At 44.8% G+C, this 20466-nt stretch overlaps 1 protein-coding gene across 13 annotated transcripts in view; it reads left to right on the forward strand.

Moving 5' to 3' along the window:
• The window catches only part of LOC119210149 (rho guanine nucleotide exchange factor 9), a 41716-nt gene that overhangs the window by 9906 nt on the left and 11344 nt on the right, over nt 1-20466 (forward strand). For 5 of the 13 annotated variants that reach the window (XM_037459857.2, XM_062560758.1, XM_037459854.2 and 2 more), the window contains 5 exons: nt 14555-14734; nt 15600-15689; nt 16761-16961; nt 18942-19121; nt 19325-19557. In XM_037459857.2, coding sequence (XP_037315754.2) covers nt 14555-14734; nt 15600-15689; nt 16761-16961; nt 18942-19121; nt 19325-19557 — 884 coding nt within the window. The other 8 variants (XM_037459859.2, XM_062560764.1, XM_062560757.1 and 5 more) reach the window with 6 other exon arrangements.

The raw sequence follows: 20466 nt of genomic DNA on the forward strand, positions 1-20466 counted from the left end.
GTTTCATTGTTGTTGTTAATATATTCATAGGCATGCGACTCATGCACTTATGTGGTGTGTGTTCTCTATGCTAGAGAGAGAGAGAGAGAGAGAGAGAGAGAGAGAGAGAGAGAGAGAGAGAGAGAGAGAGAGAGAGAGAGAGAGAGAGTTTCTTATATAAGTGTTGAGAGGGTTTCCTTAGCTCCTGACCAAAGCCATCTCCCCTTTTATTTCAGATGGCTGCACGTTCCCAGGGACTGGGGGAACAGTGCTGTGTGTTACACCACTCACTGGTGTATCCTGTTCTACAGTATATCCGCATTAGGCTCTCATTTAGTCAAGTTGTGCATGCCCATGCATGTACAGATTTGTGTTTGTGCTCTCTTGAAGCTCTGGTTTAAACCCCATCAGGGCATGCTTCTCCACCCTTCCATCTCCATTGTAGTACAGTGGGGATATATTGGTGGAAGCAATGTCTCAACACGCAGAGCTTTTTGTTATGAGACTGTTGCAGGCCTAAGGCACACCGTGCTTGTTATCAAGCTTCCGTTGTATCGTTTGTGAGTTTTCCCAGGCTGCTCAGGTGATTTTAACCACAGCTTCTGTCTTTTGGGTAATGTTTTAGCTATTTGGCAGGTTTATATTTGGGATAAAGACTTTTTCCTGGTCTTGAGTCAACTCAAGAATGTCACCTTGTGTTAGGTAGTTTGATGATCCCCTGTTATCTGACAGCACCATCTGAGAGCAGAAACCCCACAGGAAAGAATGTGTACCAGAGGTTTTTCACTGAGAGATTGTGGAACTTTTATATCTGTATTTACTCCACTGAACTTCCACTGCAGCCATTCTGTTCACCCAACTGTAACAATAGTTACTCAATAGTCTCATTACAATCTCCTTATTGTTTACCTGTTACATTGCTTTGTAGGGAGGAGGTCCTGTCAGTGGCTGGTTGCACCTTGAAGTTACTCAACGTCTCCCCAGAAACACAGGGACACTGAAATTAAATTGACTTAAAGAACAGCTTTCTTTTGCACCAAACTTTTTGCTAATTTAACAACAACAAGGTAGCAACAGTTCACAAAACACAAAGAAAAAATAATAGGCTAAAAATTAATATTACACCGATAGCAGGATATGAGAGTAGATATACAGTATTATGTCCTGCTGGATTACATAATTGGGGTGTCATTTTCTTTCAGACGGTTGCTAATATTTGCCTTTACCCACTTAGTCATTATATCCTGATGATTACTTATCATCCATTGTATAAATATTCTGTGAAACCACCAATAGACAATCTAACGATATCAACATGGATTTATTCATCTATTGCCCAGGTCCATGATAAATAAATCATTTATACAACTGTGTAATCTAATATACATTAAGAATTCATATTCTATTAAGCATATTTTCCCATTGCTATTGTGTTGTATACTTTATGCTATTGCAATTTTTTGCAATGTCACTCTCGCTTCAAAAATGCTCTAGAAATAACCAACAGTGACATAGGAATCCAGGCGGTCAAATATTTAGCCTCACCATGGTGTCAATACATTACTCTGACCCAATTAGTGGTTGTCATCTCGCTGCTTTGTCAATTTACAGGCTAATATCTGCTGGCTGTTGTCTTGGGGATCATGTGTGTTTTGCATAAACTGTCTGTATCTTCAAAAACAGCAGCAATTTAATCTGCCTTACTCATCAATGTGCCACTAATCACACCTGCTTTGAATCAATAATTCGCAGTATTGTCAGTCAGCGCAATTGTGCCTTTTTAAACAAACTGGTGAGACCATTTAAAAAAGGTCCTATTACTGAAGGATTCTTTTGTACTCTTTCCTGTACAATTTTTACATTTAGAGAAAGATTTACAGGAATCAAGTATTTGTGCGGGCTCCAAAGAAATCTTGTAGCAACATTGACAAGGCAATAAGTAATCGTACATTTTATGAGCATGTGTGGGTTTTTACAGAAAGAAATGTGTGTGTGTGTGTGTGTGTGTATCAAAACCTTGACAGCTGCTGTGATTTAAATATACGTTAATTGAATAGCCGTATTCTGAAGAGAGTACGCAGCTCCTGTCCTTTTTCCCTGCCCTAAAATACAGAGAAAGAGGCTAACTGCCTGTACAGTGTGCTGCTAGTTAGAATGTGTCCTGCAGGCCTTTGTGAGAGACGGGCTGCATTTTTCTGGCAGCTGCCACTTCTTGTGTACATTATTTTGCGTAACTTTGTGCCTCTGACCTCCCTGGCTCCCTGCTACACCTCATTCAATGTCACAGTAAACCCTCCGACACATACTCGCATTATGCAACCGCCATCGCTCCTTGGACTACACCCCCCCCCCCACCCCCTCTCCCCCATCTCTCTTCCCCCCTCTTCTCGGGTCAAGTGCCCCCCACTCCTGCTGACTCACCTTGTCTCCCCTCCTATTCCCTGCTTCCTGTTCCCCCCCTCCAGGCCTCCGTGAAGACACCTGCTTCTCGCACCCTGGCATGTGCCGGTTAGTACGAGAGCACGCGTGTATGTGCATCCACGGTGCAGACATACATGGCGACTTGAGCAAGGATATTTTGTAGGACACCACTGTATCCGGTGAGGTTTGTGAAGCGTTTGATGGCGGGAATAGAAGTGACCTATCGACGGGACGGAAGCGCTTGTGAAACACCGAGTGCTGAGAAACAACCCTGCACGGAGATATCATTTCACTGCAGAGTTTTGCATTTCAATACAATGTTCTGCATTTGAACTTTCGTCGCGTGGAGGCAGTGAGAATGTAAAATCGTTTTAGCTCAGAGGAGAGGCGGAGCTCTAGATTTTATTCCACCGAGTTACGGTATGCTCCCAGAGAAACACTGCAGAAACTTCAAACGTAGGATGCATGCAAATGTAGTGGCCAGAGAGCTCAGAAAGGACGGGAAGACACTATGGTTCTTACCTCCCAGTGCTTTGGGCCACGGGAGGCCGACGAATGAGGACACGCGCAAGTTCAGTGCACTTACAACGCGCCTTACTTACAAAGCAACCAAATCCCAACATACAACAGATTTTATCCCTGGCCCCACAGCCGGGTTCCCAGATGCCCAATCAAGTCCACAGTGGCACCAATGCTGAACAGAAACATAAATGAATAATGTCTCAACAGCGTTCCTTTTGTTGCAGTTTGTGAACAGCTACGATGCCGTCTTCGAGGAGTTTGTTATTGCATCTTTTAACAGAGGCACTACTTCTCCTCTTTGGGAAATGTGAGGGGAATAGTTGGGACGTTCAGTTTGCCGGTCTTAGTGTATATTTAAATGAACTGGTCAGCCAAAAACAAACGAACAAATAGAAAATAGATACTCAAGGAAATTAATATATATATATATACTGTATGTTATGTGAGAAGATATACACCGCCTGCACAGATGTAGGCTAGATATGCTACAGCCAGCAGCTTAGTTCAGCATAATTACTGATAAGCGGGGGATAGCCAGGTCAAGAAACAGTTGTGTACATAACCCCTCGTAAAACATCAATGTGTTCGATGTTGAATTTTTTTTTGGTACAGACAGCAAACATGTGTGTTCCCCAACATATTACACTATTCCATGAACCTTTGCCATAACACATGGTAGGAAGAAGTCAAGTCAGCGCTGCAAGCAAACACAGCCAATAGTGCCGAGTGGTTCCCATTTCATTTGTCGTTTTACAGTGTGTTGAGGCGGAGTTCTCTGTGTAATACGTACTTTCAGCTTTCAGTTAATCTTCAAGCAAAAAAATTAAAGTTATCCATGTAGTGTAGCAGTGACCATAATTTTTATCCTATTTGGAAAATAAGACGGGCGCGTATTAAACTAGCTTCACATTTTTGTTTCTCTTCCGCAAGCCTGTCTCCAAAAGCCTGTTTTCATTCCGCAAGAGTCTTTATATATGATACATCCGGCCTTGTTCCTGAGAAGACTGAATGAATTTCTCCCAAGGCAGTTAGCTCTAGGAATGCTGATATCACTTGGGATGTCTTTAACCCTGATTTCTCCACCCCACTTGGCATGACCTACCTCTCTTATCTGATTTATCTCGCACTATTTCTTAAAACCCTTGATGCCCTGACCCACTAACTCGCCTTCACACTAACAGGCCAAATCGAGCTTAACGAAAAAACAGCTGATGTCTGAACAATGGTGACAAAACTGTGTTCAGGAAAAGTCCAGCGTTTTATTTTTAGAGCGTTTTGTGGCTGGAAGGCCCGGGAGGAAGCAGGAAGTCAGTGTGGTTGTCGTGGGGACGGGAGGAGAACAAAAGGATTGGAGCAGACTGAAGGGGAAATGGGTGTGGTGGGCTTTGCCTCCCATTAGCCAAATACCTACTGACCACAAACAGATTGGTTGGCTAGCCCTAAAACGCTCGTTTTCGGCAAAAGACTTTCTAAAGACGGAGCTTTTGCTGGCTAAAGTAGAGCCCGCCTAGGACTGACCTCGGCGTGGATCCACAGTGACAACTAGAGAGATAAACCCTATTTCTACACTGTCTGTCTGACGGCACGATGACTGGACACAAGAAAAGAGCTGAAAGTCCAGATTTAACAGCAAGAGTTTGACTTTTACTTTTCCCACCCTTGCTGGACCTAATGTAATGAGGGTGTGGAATATTTTACCGCCTTTCGTGGAGGGGTGAGAGGTGCAGGCATTGTGCCTCATACGCTTGTCAGTGTGGCAGTGATGGATGATGCCAATATTGTGGCAAACGGCCGCTGCTTAAAGTAGCGTAGCTTCCTTTCTATACCCTACCAGAATACCAATTATTTTTATGAGTAGATATCGCCCCTGACTGCATTTGGAAATGGTGCTCTGCATCAATACTACAATCACACCATGCTTACTTTTTGTTTTTTCTTCAGAGCATTGCATTATCAACCTAATTCGAGCAAGGTGTGGAGGATGTGCATTGGACTTGAATATGATGTTATATCTGTTGACAGGAAGTTGAGGCACGCTTAAGTTTGATGACGTTAGATGGTCCTAAGTTATACGCGGAGGATTTGCTTTCTTTTAGACTCTTTTTGACAACAATACGCAATGTGCACTGGAGGGGTTCACTTTTGGGTAAAAGATCGTAACACCGCCTGATTGCCTTGTTTTAGAGAACGGACGGAAAGCCGCCACAAAGCTTATCTGCAAAATGATTAAAGTTCACTTTTTGTCCACCCTCCACCCACCCTCCCTCCATCTCTTAATGCAGTGCTCACGTACCCCTATGCACAGTGTAACTGTTCCTCCAGTCTATACCGGCTGCAAAGCAATTTCGAGTAATAGATCCGAAAGAAAGATGAATTGCGAAGTGCCGCTGAAGTTAATACGAGACTTCAGCAGCCTGAGTTTGACGAATGAAGTAGATATCTTTACAATATTTTTTTGTACCAAATTACCCCACAATATCCTTACTCAGCAAGGAAACACTGAAAAACAAAAAGGGAATTTTAAAAATCACTTTTAGCAGATCCACAAGGGCATTTCTTTCAAAATTGTAAATGTATTTATGATGTTTCTTACAGATTCAGGTAAGTTGGCCAGAGAGGTCTGAACTTATATGAGAAGTCAGGTATTTGCAAAAGGAACCACCCTTTTAAGGGGTAATGCCATAGTGTAGACCTGAGTCAGACCAATTACTCAGCAGAGGGATCTGCATTGCTCTTCTTGGCCTTTTTCATTACTCTGGAGCCTTATCTGGATAATCGGCAGGGAATATGTCTAAATGGATGGCTGGAATGAAGCCCTCACAATCCAGACATGTGCTGTAGATTTTTATCTGGACTCATTAATTCATTGTCATCATTAATTGCAATTGGGAAAAGGGAAGGGTTTTGATGCAAGCTTGCATATTATTTAGTCACATAGTCCTTTCACACAGTAATACCATGGCCCTGCTGTAGAGGTTTAACCATCAGAAGCGGTACATATCTGTTGCATGGGTCTAATATAACTCGTACACAGAGTACACAGCTAACGAAGGCAAAACAGTAATCCTGCCAATTCTTCAATACAACAAGAGTCTGCAAAACAATGCAGGTCACATTGATTAAATGCAGCTGTGCCAGTTGTGCACCCAATTCACGTACAGTAAGTTTAAGTTCATTCCCATTTAACGCATGATTCTCTTCAGGTGGGAGATATTTCCCCTCTTTTGTATATGCATGAGTATATTAGCATTGGTGTCTGTGCAGATTTAGACTTTCAGATGTGACCTTTGTTGTCTAAATGTCAGGGAGATTGGACTGGGAGCCCACTGAGGTAGGGCAGGCTTATGTAATCTGCTCACTCTCCGTTTCACACACGCACGCACAGACAGGCAAACGGGCACAGAGCAAAGACAAAAAGAAAGCTTGTTTGAGGACGGTTGTCATATCTCAGCTGCGATGCCTCATGTTCACTAAAAAAAGCCCAGCTTTCAGGAGCCACTGCTCTTATCGGCACGTATGTGCAGAGAGTGCCCTACAAATTATTTATGGCTTTAAAAATACTGATATAGTGCACTTGTTTGTCGTTATTCTTTAAATCCCTGGGCCTTTCCATCCATCTCAAAGCTGTGTGCTGGATGTGAGGCCGGACGTGTAGTTAGGAGGTTTCCTTCTCTTGTGTCTGTGTGTGTGTGTGTGTGTGTGTGTGTGTGTGTGTGTGTGTGTGTGTGTGTGTGTGTGTGTGTGTGTGTGTGTGTGTGTGTGTGTGTGTGTGTGTGTGTCGGATGTGTTGCCTGGGTGGTGGCTGGAACTGAGCTGAACTGATTCATGTTGCGCCGTCTTTATAACCTGCCAACAACGAGAGGCGTAGACACCGGGACAAGCGCTGCAGGCGGGGAAGCGCCTGTGCGTAATACGATGTTCATCTCAAGGATCGCCGCGAACACGCCTGCGTGCGAATGACGCCTGCGTGCGCCAACGGCAAACACTCGCATCCGAGGGGAGCCGGAGACACTTTGTCCCGTCACTCACGAGGCCGAGCCCCGTAGGACTGAGGCGCCGCCAAAAATGGTTGTGAATACCAAACACTCGGCCTCCCGTTGACTGAGGGGTTTTGTAGCTGCGCTCCTCCTGCGGAGAACTTGAGCTGCAGTCAGCACGGAGTCACGGTGGTTAACGTGCATTCCAGCATCAGCAAACACACGCTTCTAGGAACAGTGGTAAAGCACTACCCACTTCGCTGGTATTCGTTCATTTTCTCAGTATGCTACCAACAGTTCCACATGATATCCACCCGTGACAAAAGCACACCAAGCTGGCGGCGACTGCAGTGGGTTCATTGAACTGCATCTCAGTGCAGATGTGACAATTTGGAGCACATTGAGCCTATTGGTTGGCATCGGCATGAATGGTTGGAGCAGTTTTCACTGATATTTTGACTTCTTGCTCCTGCAGTGAAGCTGGGTTGTCGCTCAGTTTATTGTGAATAACGTTATTTGAGGCAGACTGCCACCCGCGACAAGCCGACACTTGTGTTTATAGTGCTGCAAGGAACTCTCGCTGCCACTTTGAGAGTAAAAATGATTGATTAAAGGGAATCATTCTTTAGCTTGATTGTGACCTTTAAAATTATATTGAACAAAATGATACTGGTCATTACAAAAGGGTGTTTTTTTCTTCATCTTACTGTGTGCTGCACAATGCTCAGGAAATGGTTACTCTGTTGTTTTCTTTAATAATTTCTTTAATATGTTGTAATGCCGTTCTGGGCCCAGGGCATCACATCACCATTACAGCATTGCCCTACTTTTCCCAGGGGGTTTGAAAATGAGATTCTCCGTAAGTACTGGGCAAACCTCAGCACTTCTGAATATATTCTCCTGTTCCACAAATTAGTGTGTGTTTAGTTTAGGGGACTCAAGACACACACCCTCTAGTTGAGGTTTGGAACGGTGTGTTTTTAGTGCCTTTGTTTGTTTAGAGTTCAGTTTCTCTGAACCCCATGCTTTATAAAAGATTATGTCCCGCTCCGCATTTACACAGAAGCGCACTTTTCACATCTGGAGGCCACCTCTGCAACTCCGCTTGTGCAGTTTGAGGTTAACTGTGCTGCTCGAGGGCACCTCAAAGGGGGGTAAAGAGGTCAGGGGCACTCTCTGCCAAACCAGTTGGAATCCATTGTGAATGTGATCCCTCACTGGCCCACCCAAACTGCTGGTAAGCACATTTCCCTATTTGAAGTCTATAAATCCAGGGATGTGTAGATGTGTCCCCAAAAAGCATACAATAAGATTAAAAGGATTAATAAAATGTACCCATATAATGCCAAGAATGCCCGTGAGCCTGTTTCACTCTTAGAATGTGTGTACGCACTCGTCTTAACGATAGCGATTGGTTAGCAGACTGCCATTTGAAGCCATTTGGGGATTTTACGCCTTACTTTATTACCCATTTGAAAGTAAATTGGATCATCATTTAATGAATGAACATGAAACTGTATTGAAGAAGACTTGAAACTAGTGGTTGATACCATGAATAAATGTTGACATTGTTTACTGAGGGCAGGGGTGTCCACACTCTTTCGACTTGCAAGCTACTTTTCATGCATGGTGATCCGACTTGATTTTTTTTTCAAATGGTGATAGGGGTGATATTGGGCCCCCTTGACTGAGGGAATAAATGAAGTCCATACAATCACACTTCTTTTTGCAACCAGAAGAGTCTCCCCCTGCTGGCCCGAGGAGAGAAGCCGAGTTAAAGCTACTTTGGCTTCACTTTTTAGAGCCCGAGCTGGCACAACTGCAATATACAGTTTATAATGACCACACAAGTTCCGCTGAACCCAGATGGAATTCTTGATGGTCAGATCAACTCGGCACACTGTGTCTGATTGACGCGCGGCCACATGCAAAAATCGGCGGAAACGGCTACCATTATGCCAATGCAATTATAAGATGGTGATCACTTTGAGGAGCGCGCCCCTCCACCACGGCCCGTTAATGACAAATGATAAATCTGCGCGGGCGTGCGGCGATATTTTTAGACGGGCAGGGAGATTAATGAGGTTTATGATTCAAGCCTCCGTGGTCAATGTGGCGATCGCGATGGGCTGGCTGTGCCTCCCCCCCTTCACCACCCCTCCACCCCCCCTCGAGTGTAGGTGATGGCTGAAGCCGGCAGTCTGGCGGTGGAGCGCTGATCAGCATTAACACAGGACCGCCTCTCAGCTTCGCAGCTGATCTCTCCCGGCCCCCCACTCACCGGAAGGCGGCTCGGCAGCTGCGAAACAGCCTGCGCACAGCCTCCCTCTTGTTTGCTTACGAGAGTCTATTGGCCCGAGAGTCGGTCGGTTTTAGGGGAAGAGGCGAAACACCGGCAGGTGTTGACTAGCGGGGAGAAATCGCGGTGCAGACTGATGACGATGATGATGGTGAGGCATGATGCATCTCTTCCCGTGCCTTTATGAATTACATGGCGTATTGTGAAGAGGCGTCTCTCTCTTTTTTCCCCCCATTTTCTTTTTTCTTTTTCTTTCTGTGGGCTCATTTCTCGCCTCCCTGTAGTGGTGGATTTCTCCGTGGCTTTTGAGGCGACGCGTCTAGACGTGGAGAGCTGAATTCCGCACGTCTTCCGAGAGCGCATCTCAGCATCGGCCCGCAGCGCTGCGCCATGGCCTTGGACGTCCAGACTTGCGCGGTGTTCACGGTGATCGCGGTTCTGGTGCTTGTGAACGTGCTGTTGATGTTCATCCTCGGTACTCGTTAATGGATCTGCGCTTGGGGCCCGATTCGCAGCGCAGCGCACTTTCGCACAGGAGCGGGGAGAAAGGCAGTGCGCGTTGGTCGAGAGCGGGGACACCCGGCGCTCCATCGCGGCAACGCGTTGAAATGAATGACGTTGGTACAACATAATGTATTTCTGTTACTCCCCCCTCACCCCACCCCCTCTCCCTAATCCTTCGTCTTGTCTTGTGTCCTCTCGCCGTTTGTGATAGCTGGTGTTGTCTGGTGGTGGTAGTTGTGCGGATACAGATCTGTGGTGCTGTTGCCTTTTTTTTGTGGTAACTGAAAATTCGTAACCCCGCATATAAACATGCCCCCCCCCTCCCCTCTCCTCCATCCCTCCTCTCCTCTACGTCGATCTGCCTCTCTCCTCCATGTTGTATTTTGTGGATTATGCGCATGGGTTAATTTTATTCTAGAGCCATTGGATTTTTGGAGGAAAAATTACTCTCATGTTGTTTTTTACCAGCAGTTTAGTGCTGCGTCAGGTCTTGTTTTTCCTCTTGTGGTCAACTGCCTCATCAACAATATGGCAGCTGTGAACAGTGTTCTCTCCGCAGAAGTAATTGGAATATTTGTAGCAAATCACGGTGCCTGTGAGAAGTTGCAGCTGATGGTGGACTCCACAGGATCATTGTAATCTCAGCTGAGCAGTAACCAATAGCAGGCAGGGCTAGGCCTAATAAAGGAGGGCCTCTGTCACTCCAGGTTTCCCCCATTTTAGATGCAGCTAAACTCAGCTACCATTTCACAGCCCTACAATATTCACATGTATCCTGTTTACAACATTACAATGTGACACCTGATTCTGCAGCCTACACATTTTAGGCATTGTCACTAAATAGTTTATAATAAGAGAAAGTTTCAGTAAATATGCCCATTCGTTACAGATGAAATGGGCTTCAAGTGAAAAAGCATGTCAGGAGGGGGGAGATGAAAATGCCCATTACTTTTATTTTTTCTAATCACATGCAGTTGCGTAATCCAATAAAGGATTGAAGGCAGGTGTCATGAATGTTGAATGAATGTCAGAAATAGATATGCTAAAAGCCCATCCCAGACCCTTCCATGACAGTCCTATAAATAGGGATGGTAGGCTGGCTAGGGTTTTAGACGATACTGTATGTGCTCTCACACTCAATGCTAAGTGCCAAGCTTTTTCTTGTACGTGTGTGTGTGTGTATGTCTAGTTAAGTGGTAAATGTTGTACTGAAGGTGCAGAAAGAAGTGATTGGCGGCTATGTGCTGCGGACACAAATAGCTCCATCACATGCTGTGGCATGTGGGCCGGTGCGTGTCTTCATCAACGCATACACATCCCTCCTACAGGGGACCCCCACAGGACTGTAAACATTGAATCCTAATACTGTATACTGCAGGGGCTACAGCTCAGGTGGCTAGCGGTGATAACTCAGTGCTTCTTATAAACGTGTATTCACATTATGTCGTACGTGTGTGTGGTTGTGTGTTGGATGTTATCCGTAGTACCTCTTTGAATCTGAGTCGTGCACACGTCCCTGAGTGTTCACACATTTGTAATCCCTCCAGGACAGGTGCCTTATAATAGAGCACCGTTAAACGCTGTTCAGTCAGAAGTGTCGATGTTGTGCGGATGGTGTGCGCGAGCGGGATGACGGCGTGTGTGAGGATGTGAGTGCATTTTCTCACCGGTTTTAGGCAGAGCAGCTTTGATTGGCTCCCAGACTCTGGGTATAAGTGTATTACATAATAGGGTTGGCAGACACAGGGAGGACGGACCGCGAGACTCACTCAGTGCGTCGGAACGAGAAGCCTCGTGCGCCAAGGACCACCACCTGGAACCTCTTCCACAAAGAGAGATTTAATTATAATGATCCTGTGAGCCGGACTTCTCCATGCATACACTCTCTGAACAGTTTCATGCCACAAACATGGTAAGGCTGGCAAACGGCGTGTTTGTGTGTGTGTGTGTGTGTGGAGGAGGCTGTAGGTGCTTTGGTGCAGATGTGCTACGGCTACAGATCGAGGAGGATGTTGGAATGCAGTGTAGCTGCCAGTGCTGTGAATGCTGATGTGTTGTGCTGCAAAGATGATATAAGCGACTCTGCTCTCTGTTTTCACATGTTTCCTTGTCAGAGCATGAAACAGAGAGACCGCATGTGTCCGTGTGCAGGGACGGATTCCTCTGCATTCATTTGCATTGACCCAAATACAGGTTTCGCGCTTTAGAGGCGTCAGTTCTACTCGTTGATCTTTCATGTTGCAACCGCAGTGTAACCCTCATGATGACACAGGTCCTTACAGCCGCTAGGCACTCAGGTAACGAGGCGTTTTGTGGCGAGACTCGTCTGTGTTTCTGTGTGTTCACTGTATGCCATTTGATCAAGCTAGGTGTGAGGTGGTTTGAAGGCTTGGGATTGGGACCATTGATTATCAAATGCATTTTGTTATTTATTCAGACATGTAGAGGGGTAAAAGGATGCAACGTATTGGGGAAGAAAGCGCTGATCTCATTAGGGAGATGGGGGGGAATAGGGGGGGGCGGGCATGGAGGAACATTGGTCGTGAATGGATCTCCAACGCTCGCCCTCACTCTACCTGTCTGTGTGCGATATTACAGCAGATTGATGGGGATTGGAGAGATTGAGTGGGGTCGAAAATCGGAGTGGTCCTGGAGCAGAGGAGATGGATGGAATGGGTGGGAGCCGGTGATTTTGAGAAAGCGGACATTGTAAGCGGGCGAGAAACAGGAGTGACCTAAATGACTTACGCTCATCTCTTCTACGGCTACTGTTTCAGGCAGAGGCCCCCATGTCAGAGGCGGATTTGGCTTCTACTAACTGCGTTGTTTTTGTTTTTTTGACTCTCCAATTTTGCCCTACAATTCCTTTTACTGAATCACAAAGGATTTTTGAAATTCTTTTTTAGATCTACCATTCATTGGTCCTGTTTCCATGGCAGCGTGACACATGGTTAGATCTTTTGCGACCCCAGCTCCAAGCCTTATGTAATACCTGATTGAGTCAGGCTTCTCAATGTGATCTTTGATCTAAAACCTGCATGCACATCACTTTGTGCCTTTGATTTAACATTGACATGGAAATCAACATATGAACGGATTGTCTACCGTGAAGCGCTCATCATTTTAATATTTAATGGCAGGGCAATGTTGTAGATAATCGGTGGTCACTCAGAGGGCACACACTCCTAAATTTGGAAATATTCTGGTACATCCTGAAGGGTCAGTGAAGCATCCTCATCTGTCACCATGACGACGGCTGTTCTCTCCCTTTCAGGCATAGACATCCCTCCTTGTGTTCACTCCTATGACATGATTGTCTTATATATCCCCGGTAGCTGTCTCAGTAAGTCAACAGCGAAGTAGACATGTCCACAGGTTGAAGGGGCAACGTAGCTGCTGCGTCTGAGAGATCGGATCTTTGTGGGGGAGGGGTGGGGGGTGTTGTCGTTTTTTAAAACAGACATACGCACACAATCTGCTGTGTCTCCCCCACCTTCCTGCAAACTCACTGCATCAGCACATCGGTGGAATAACATTTCTGCACTGTGATGAAGTGCATTTTAATTTTGTAAGAGGCACAGCAATCTTGAAAGGAGGGATGGAAAAATTTAAGAAGCCCCATTTAGAGGGCAACAGTAGCTCAGTATTAATAATAATAATAATGATAATAATAAGAACCAATTTTAACGTCCATCCATTCCACATCCCTGTCTCAAGGCCTTTGAGAGCTCCTTACCTGGAGCCTAAGCAGCTCCTGTCAGGCTCTGTTAGCACTGGCTCCTCTGTCCACAGCCCCAGGGAGTGGATGCATGGTTAGCTCTGGAGTGGAAGATGTTGATGAACACTACTTTGGAGAGACCAATCGGAACAAGCCGTTGCAGCTGTGCCGCGGTTGCGTACAGGGGTTGAATGCATGCAAAGTTAGAAGCGTGGCTACGCGTGTGTTGCATATTTTTTGCGCACACCTCAAGGCCACAGAGCTGAGAGCTCAGTGTGATGGATGGTGCGGCTTGGTTAGATGGATGATGTCAGAATCAGGTCTTTCTTGGGAACACTGTCTTCTGTCTGTTGTCCTTTAATGAGAACAACCTTTAGCCTCTCCAAATCCCCTGCAGCATGCTGAACACCTGACAGGCCTCCGTGTCCTTTCCCACTGCGCCCAATGCACGCCTCGCAAAAAAGTTGACTCTGGTCTTATTCGTGCACACCAGTTGGGCAATTGAAACATTTATTTTAGCGTTGCATAATGTCCATATTATTTATTCATGATGCGGAAATCAATAGAGGAGATTTGATGAGTCATCCTTCTGTGTTGTCAAAGACCGTGCTGCTGATAAAATAACACGCATAAAGAAGTGGAGATTATCCCTTCACATTTGTTTGCTCCTCAGCATTTATATTACATTAACACATGTAATTATTCTAATGTCATAATGGGCCAATTACCATCCCAGTGTGGGGACTGGTTCTGTGCTTGTGAACGGCGTGTTGTTTCTCCACTAATGGCTCTGCCTTTTTTGTGTTGTCGTATTTTGTTGTGTTGTGCTGTCGTCTGTGTCGACCATTGTGTTGTTCTATTTGCAATCTCTAAGCTGCCAGTGGGCCGTGACTTTGAGGGTGTGTATTTGCATCCATTAGTAATCTGAGTGGGCTTAACAACAAGGATTCACACAGATCAAGGCCAAAATTAGGATGAGCACTGAATTGCAATCACTTTCAAATTAGATACAAATGCTGTTTTTGGTTACAGCGATCAATATCCATTGGACAGTGCCTGCGGTGCTCTTCACATTGTTTCGTATATGAAAATAAAGCTTAAGATGTTGCCTGTCTTTCCCTTCGCTTTCTCTAGTTGATAAGTGGAGGTTCAATCGTCAACGCTGAGGCGGTATGGGACCATGTGACCATGGCAGATCGGGAGTTGGCATTTAAGGCCGGTGACGTCATCAAGGTGCTGGACGCCTCCAACAAGGACTGGTGGTGGGGCCAGATTGATGAGGAGGAAGGATGGTTTCCCGCCAGCTTTGTACGGGTGAGTTAGCCGCATCCATGGCTGGCCAGCAACCATAGACACAACACACACCCACACACACACAGAGACGGAGGCACATGAACATATGCACACAAGCTGATAAACATGCAGGGGAAGGAGCACACAAGCATTCTGTCACATACACAAAAACCCACATGGACGCACACTGTTGAACATTACTTTATTTAGATAACACGTAACACTCAAGAGATCTGAGAATAACTGGCTAAGTGCCTTTATCGGGGTATTCAGGTATTCTTCATTAGCAATAAAGATGCTGATGAACCCCTTTTTTTTGTTTGGCATCAACCTCAGCTCTTACACTTAAAATCCACTTATATTTGAAGTGTTTTTACTTTACATTGTGATTAAATATTACATTACATGTCATTTAGCTGACGCTTTTATCGTAAGCGACTTACATTGCATTATAACCCATGGCTTTCATTTTGCCTGGGGAGCAATTAGGGGTTAGGCGTCTTCATCAGGGACACTTTGAGATGACACATGGAGCAGCCGGGACTCGGACCGCCAACCCTGCGGCTCCCAGCGCATCACACTACTCCACGCACCGTCAACACCCCAAATATCACCCATACGTGAGCTCTACTAAACCCAACACAAACGTCTGATTCCACTTAACCTACTGAAGGAAAAATGAGCACCCTTGTTTTTAGGTGGAGTCTTCCCACAGCAGAGCATCCCCCTTTACCCCCCCCCCCCTCCCACCACCCCCACAGGCACTCATCATGGCCATTCCCACTTGTCCACCCTTCCATATTCACTCCTGAGAGGGCAGGGCAGACAGGCTGACCGACTGTCAACCAAAAAGTATCTTTCTGTTCTGTCATTCTCTCTCTCCAAGGTGGAACCCCACCCTCCTCAGCCCCAAACAAAACAGGTTTTCTATATCAACCCCATAGCAACTCCACGGTTCCAAAACACCACGTCAAAGGTGCGTTTTTTTTTCCCCACTTCATCTACCCATCCAGCCTGCCCGCCCACCCGCCCGCTCCAGTCTGTCCACGCGACGTTCCCACGACATTACCAAACATTAACGTTACGTCATCTAATAGGACGTTTTCACATTATTCTCGACAGGGCTCGATAGAGAGGGAGAACTGATGACTCAAATGTAAAGTAATGTTAAACGTCTCCTCAACGGCCTGCACTCAAATTCTGCAAAAGTGTTCGTATAGAATTGGATGGCTTTTGGAATCATTATTCCTGGAAATATTCCTGGAGATTTCTATTTGAAATATGTTTCATGCATTTTTCTGCTTTCTATTTACAGTTGACTCTGACTATTTCTCAGTGTTTATGCAGCGCAACTAGTTCTAGCCTGCGCTCAGTGCTCCACTACCCATCACTCTGCTTGTCTGTGGCGCTGCATTTCTCATCTTGTGTTTGGCATTCTACCCCGTCGGGTTCTTTGATGTTCTCTTGGCTAACTGTGTGTCATCAGGTGTTGGCTGCTGGACATCTGAAACCACGCACACTTGGCCCTTTCTATGAGCAATAGTGGAATACACAATGTATGTGGTCCTGTGCGTGGGTGGGTGTTGGTGAGTGCATGCTCATGTGTGGAAATTGTGAGTTTGTGTGTGTGTGTGTGTATCTGCATGCGTTTGTGCACAAGGGTTTCTGGAGTCACACACAGGGCTATAGTTGGGCATTGAATATCCTCTGGCCACCAGCCTAACAAAGAATCTTATTTTAAACTTGTCTGTCACCTTTCTAAAAAGCTGGAGCAACGGTTTGACCTACTGTCCAAGCTGCCAGAGCCCCTCTAAATGAAGCTCTGTGTGTGTGAGATGTGTGTTCATGTGTGTTCATTCATGCTCATGAGGTTTGCGTAATACCACTTTTATGACAATGTTTTGTGATGTATATGTATTGGTTTACTAATACATTTTTCCCATCAGATGTAGTGTCATAGCTGAGCACATTTTTTATTCAAGTACGTGTGTGGCCTTCTGTGTGTGTGTGTGTGTGTCTGTGTGTGTGTGAATGTGTTTTCACTCAGCTGTGGGTAAACCAGGACGACGTAGGAGGCGAGCCAGCCGAGGGGACTAGCGAGGTGCAGAACGGGCACCTGGACCCGACCAATGACTGCCTGTGTCTGGGCTCGCCCCTCCAGAACCGAGACCAGATGAGGGCCAACGTCATCAACGAGATCATGAGCACAGAGAGACACTACATCAAACACCTCAAGGACATCTGTGAGGTACTAAAATCCCCCCCCCCACTCACACACACACACATACGTCCACTGCTGTTCCAGGGCACGCTTGTTTAATACCAGTGAGCACCAGTAGTATGAATTCTTAACACTCCCACATTCACACTTTCATTTGAGACATATTTATTTTTTGTTGTTTTCAAAACGTTCCAAAAATAGTTCTCTTCCTTATTAATTTGTTTTTTTTAGATAAGAAGACACAGTGGTGGCAGCAGCCACACTCGCAGCGATTTAGTCCACAGCAAGTGTGTTATTATGATTCATGCCGAAGTGGCAGGTTCAAATTCACACCTAATGAAATGAAACAAGGGCATTGCTATTGGTTACATTTTTAGCACACCGAGCCTTTTATAAAAACTAAAAACATAACACGTCTAATTTAAATCTATATGTTAAAATGGGGAATATTAATAACCACACATTTGATTATGTTTAACAATTCTGTGAACTATTTTTCAATGTACATCTTTAACAAGGCCGAGTTCTGTATATGGAATTGGATTCGCATGGCATTGCAGTGTTAGTGTGCTGCATAAGCTAAGACATGTATGCATGCATAGTACAGTAATTATTAGGTAAACCTTTGTATCTTACATGGAACAATATTATCTTTGGATATCCGACCCCATCTAATAACGACTGCTCCTCTGTCCCTTAACATCAGAAGTTAGTAGGTCAGAAGAGGCAACAATGATAATTGTTTAAAAAGAAACAAGCATCTCTGGGAAGATGATTGATGTTGCATTATGCAAATGGTAACTGATACATTGACATTAGAATTAGAAGGAATTATTATATATGATTGAAAACAGACCACAGCTATAATCAATGACTGCCATGGGTATGTTATAGTGCTGATAGCATAACGTAACATCCTGTTAAATCCTGATAAAACTGTAAAAACAAATCCTAAAAAATATATAAATATCAGTTAAAATAACATGGCATAATTCATTTTTTTCATGACAGGCGATATTTTCTAAAAAAGTGGTTACCGCCGTTGCTTCTGTGCAAGATTCATAGAGGTCAAATGTGAAGACAGAACACAACACCTGCATAATGACTTTGGGTCGGCACATTTTCTGCTTATCTAATCATCTTTCCTCAACTCTCTGTATACCCTTTGTCCGGGTGAAGTATAATGCGTAAAAATAGCTGCTGTAATGCCTAAATTTGACCTTCTCACCTCCACACTTATTGCCTGTGTAAATACCCAGCGTGTTTACAATACATGCGCATGCACGAAAGACATCTCTGATGATGAAACAGATTTTGGGCTTTTTAAATTCATCATGCCTCTTTCCAAACTTACAAAGCATGTCACATAAATAAGGGTTTCAGAATTTAGAGCCATGACATAGTATAAAATGTAAACCAAAAGCTGATATTTTCCTGGTTATTGATGAAACACGCCATGACTGTAACGACTGTGCTGCTCAAAGGGGGGTTATGATAGAGAAGTTCCCCATCAATCACATGTATTTTAGTCTTGGACTGTCGATCCTTTTGGGAAGAGACTTTTAAATATTTTCATTGGGGTTGAATGTGCAAAACAAAAAAAAAGGCTTAAAGTATGTTTTCCATAAACATAGAGAATTTTGGTTGGTGGAGTGTGAAAAAGGAAAAATGTACCTCATAGCAAACCTTTTCGCAAAGTGCTGAATCTTTAGGGCATTTAATTAACCACAAGAATCAGACTGACTGAAATTGAGGCCACACTTCGACCTACACAAAATTGTTTTTGCCTCTGCAGAAGCTTCAGAGACATAGTTCATTTGGATTCAAATTAATTATATTCAAGGAGAGAATTTAGATTTTTATTACAAAGAATGATCCAAAATAGTGACCAGATGCCTGCATCGCACTCTTCCTTAGCCGAGCTGCCATGTCACAAATTCGGACCAGTTACACATTAGCACATCGCTGCTGAAAGCCTTGTACTAGTTGTAACCCATATTGTTTCAGGGCTACCTGCGGCAGTGCAGGAAGCGCGTGGACATGTTCAATGACGACCAGCTGAGGGTCATCTTTGGGAACATCGAGGACATCTTCCGCTTCCAGATGGGCTTTGTTAGAGACTTGGAGAAACAGTACAACACGGATGACCCACACCTCTCTGAAATCGGACCATGCTTTTTAGAACACGTGAGTCTGTTTCTCCTTTATATAACACAAACAGTTTGTCAAGATGATGACATAATTAAGTCATGATCTCGAAAAAGCTGCTCTAATGAAAATTTTAGAGACCGGATTTGCTCCTCCGTACATGTTGGTGCGTTTTATTAAAAAGGACTTTTGTTTCATGTTCGCCCCTCTCATCTCATATGCTCTGCTCTTTTAATCTACAGCAAGATGGTTTTTGGATCTACTCAGAGTACTGTAACAACCACTTGGATGCCTGTATGGAACTGAGCAAACTGATGAGGGACGGCAGGTATCAACACTTCTTCGAGGCCTGTCGCCTCCTCCAGCAAATGATTGACATTGCCATAGACGGCTTCTTGCTCACCCCTGTCCAGAAAATCTGCAAATATCCACTCCAATTGGCTGAGCTTCTCAAATACACTGCGCAGGAGCACAGGTACTGTACGCTTTGTAAAGACTCTTTTAATCCGCATCTTGCTTTTGATGCCATTACTGCTGCACCATTGTGTTCCAGACGTCTTGTGTTGCTATGCAGCCGTTGCAGGTGTTGGGTTTGTTTTATTGAAGGGGTGATTATCCATGCATGACCTGATACAAATGTTATGTCTTGCTGTTTTGCCGGCTCTCTGGGAATGTTGCGGAGGGAAACATTTCATCAAGGACTTTCAGTTGCGTCGAAAATGTAAAACACTGCTTCTCATCATTATTCCGCATCATCTCCAGTTCAATTCATGGCCGTTGGATCATTGCACAGAACTCTGGATATAAATAGATTGCAGATTAAATATGAATTTGGGCTTTTGCTGGCACACGTATGAGCATTAACATTCCCAGCACACACGCGCACGCACCGCACAGAAGCACAGTAAACATTTGCAAATACCAGATTGTCCAGATGTGCAAGCTCATGCGTGCAAACTCACCAAAAAAAATGGTGCGAGTGATTCAGCGTGTCTAAGTGAGCTCCAGGTCATTGACAAAGCACGCGTTCTCAGCCAGAGAAGGACAGGAGCCAGCTCTGCCTGCCAGATCACAGTGTTTGACTGTTTGGAGCGGTGGAGAATCTGTCTGCTCCCTGTCACACACACACACACACACACACAGCCATTATCTTCCGAAGTGAGTATTGGATGCATTGCATATCTAAGCTAGAGGGATAAATCCAGCTCAGTTAGCATAGACACAGTCAGAGTTAACTGTGAATAGAGAAATTGGCTGATTAGAATCATTTGGAAGTATTTTGCTTTCACTCTTTCAGCTGACTTACGTCTGGAGTTTATAACCCAAGTCCTTTATAGGCTCCTCTGTATCTTTCTCTGCTGCAACATTCCATGTCTTTTTTTAA

The sequence above is a fragment of the Pungitius pungitius genome, chromosome 2 (genome assembly GCF_949316345.1).
Source record: "Pungitius pungitius chromosome 2, fPunPun2.1, whole genome shotgun sequence".
Lineage (NCBI taxonomy): Eukaryota > Metazoa > Chordata > Actinopteri > Perciformes > Gasterosteidae > Pungitius > Pungitius pungitius.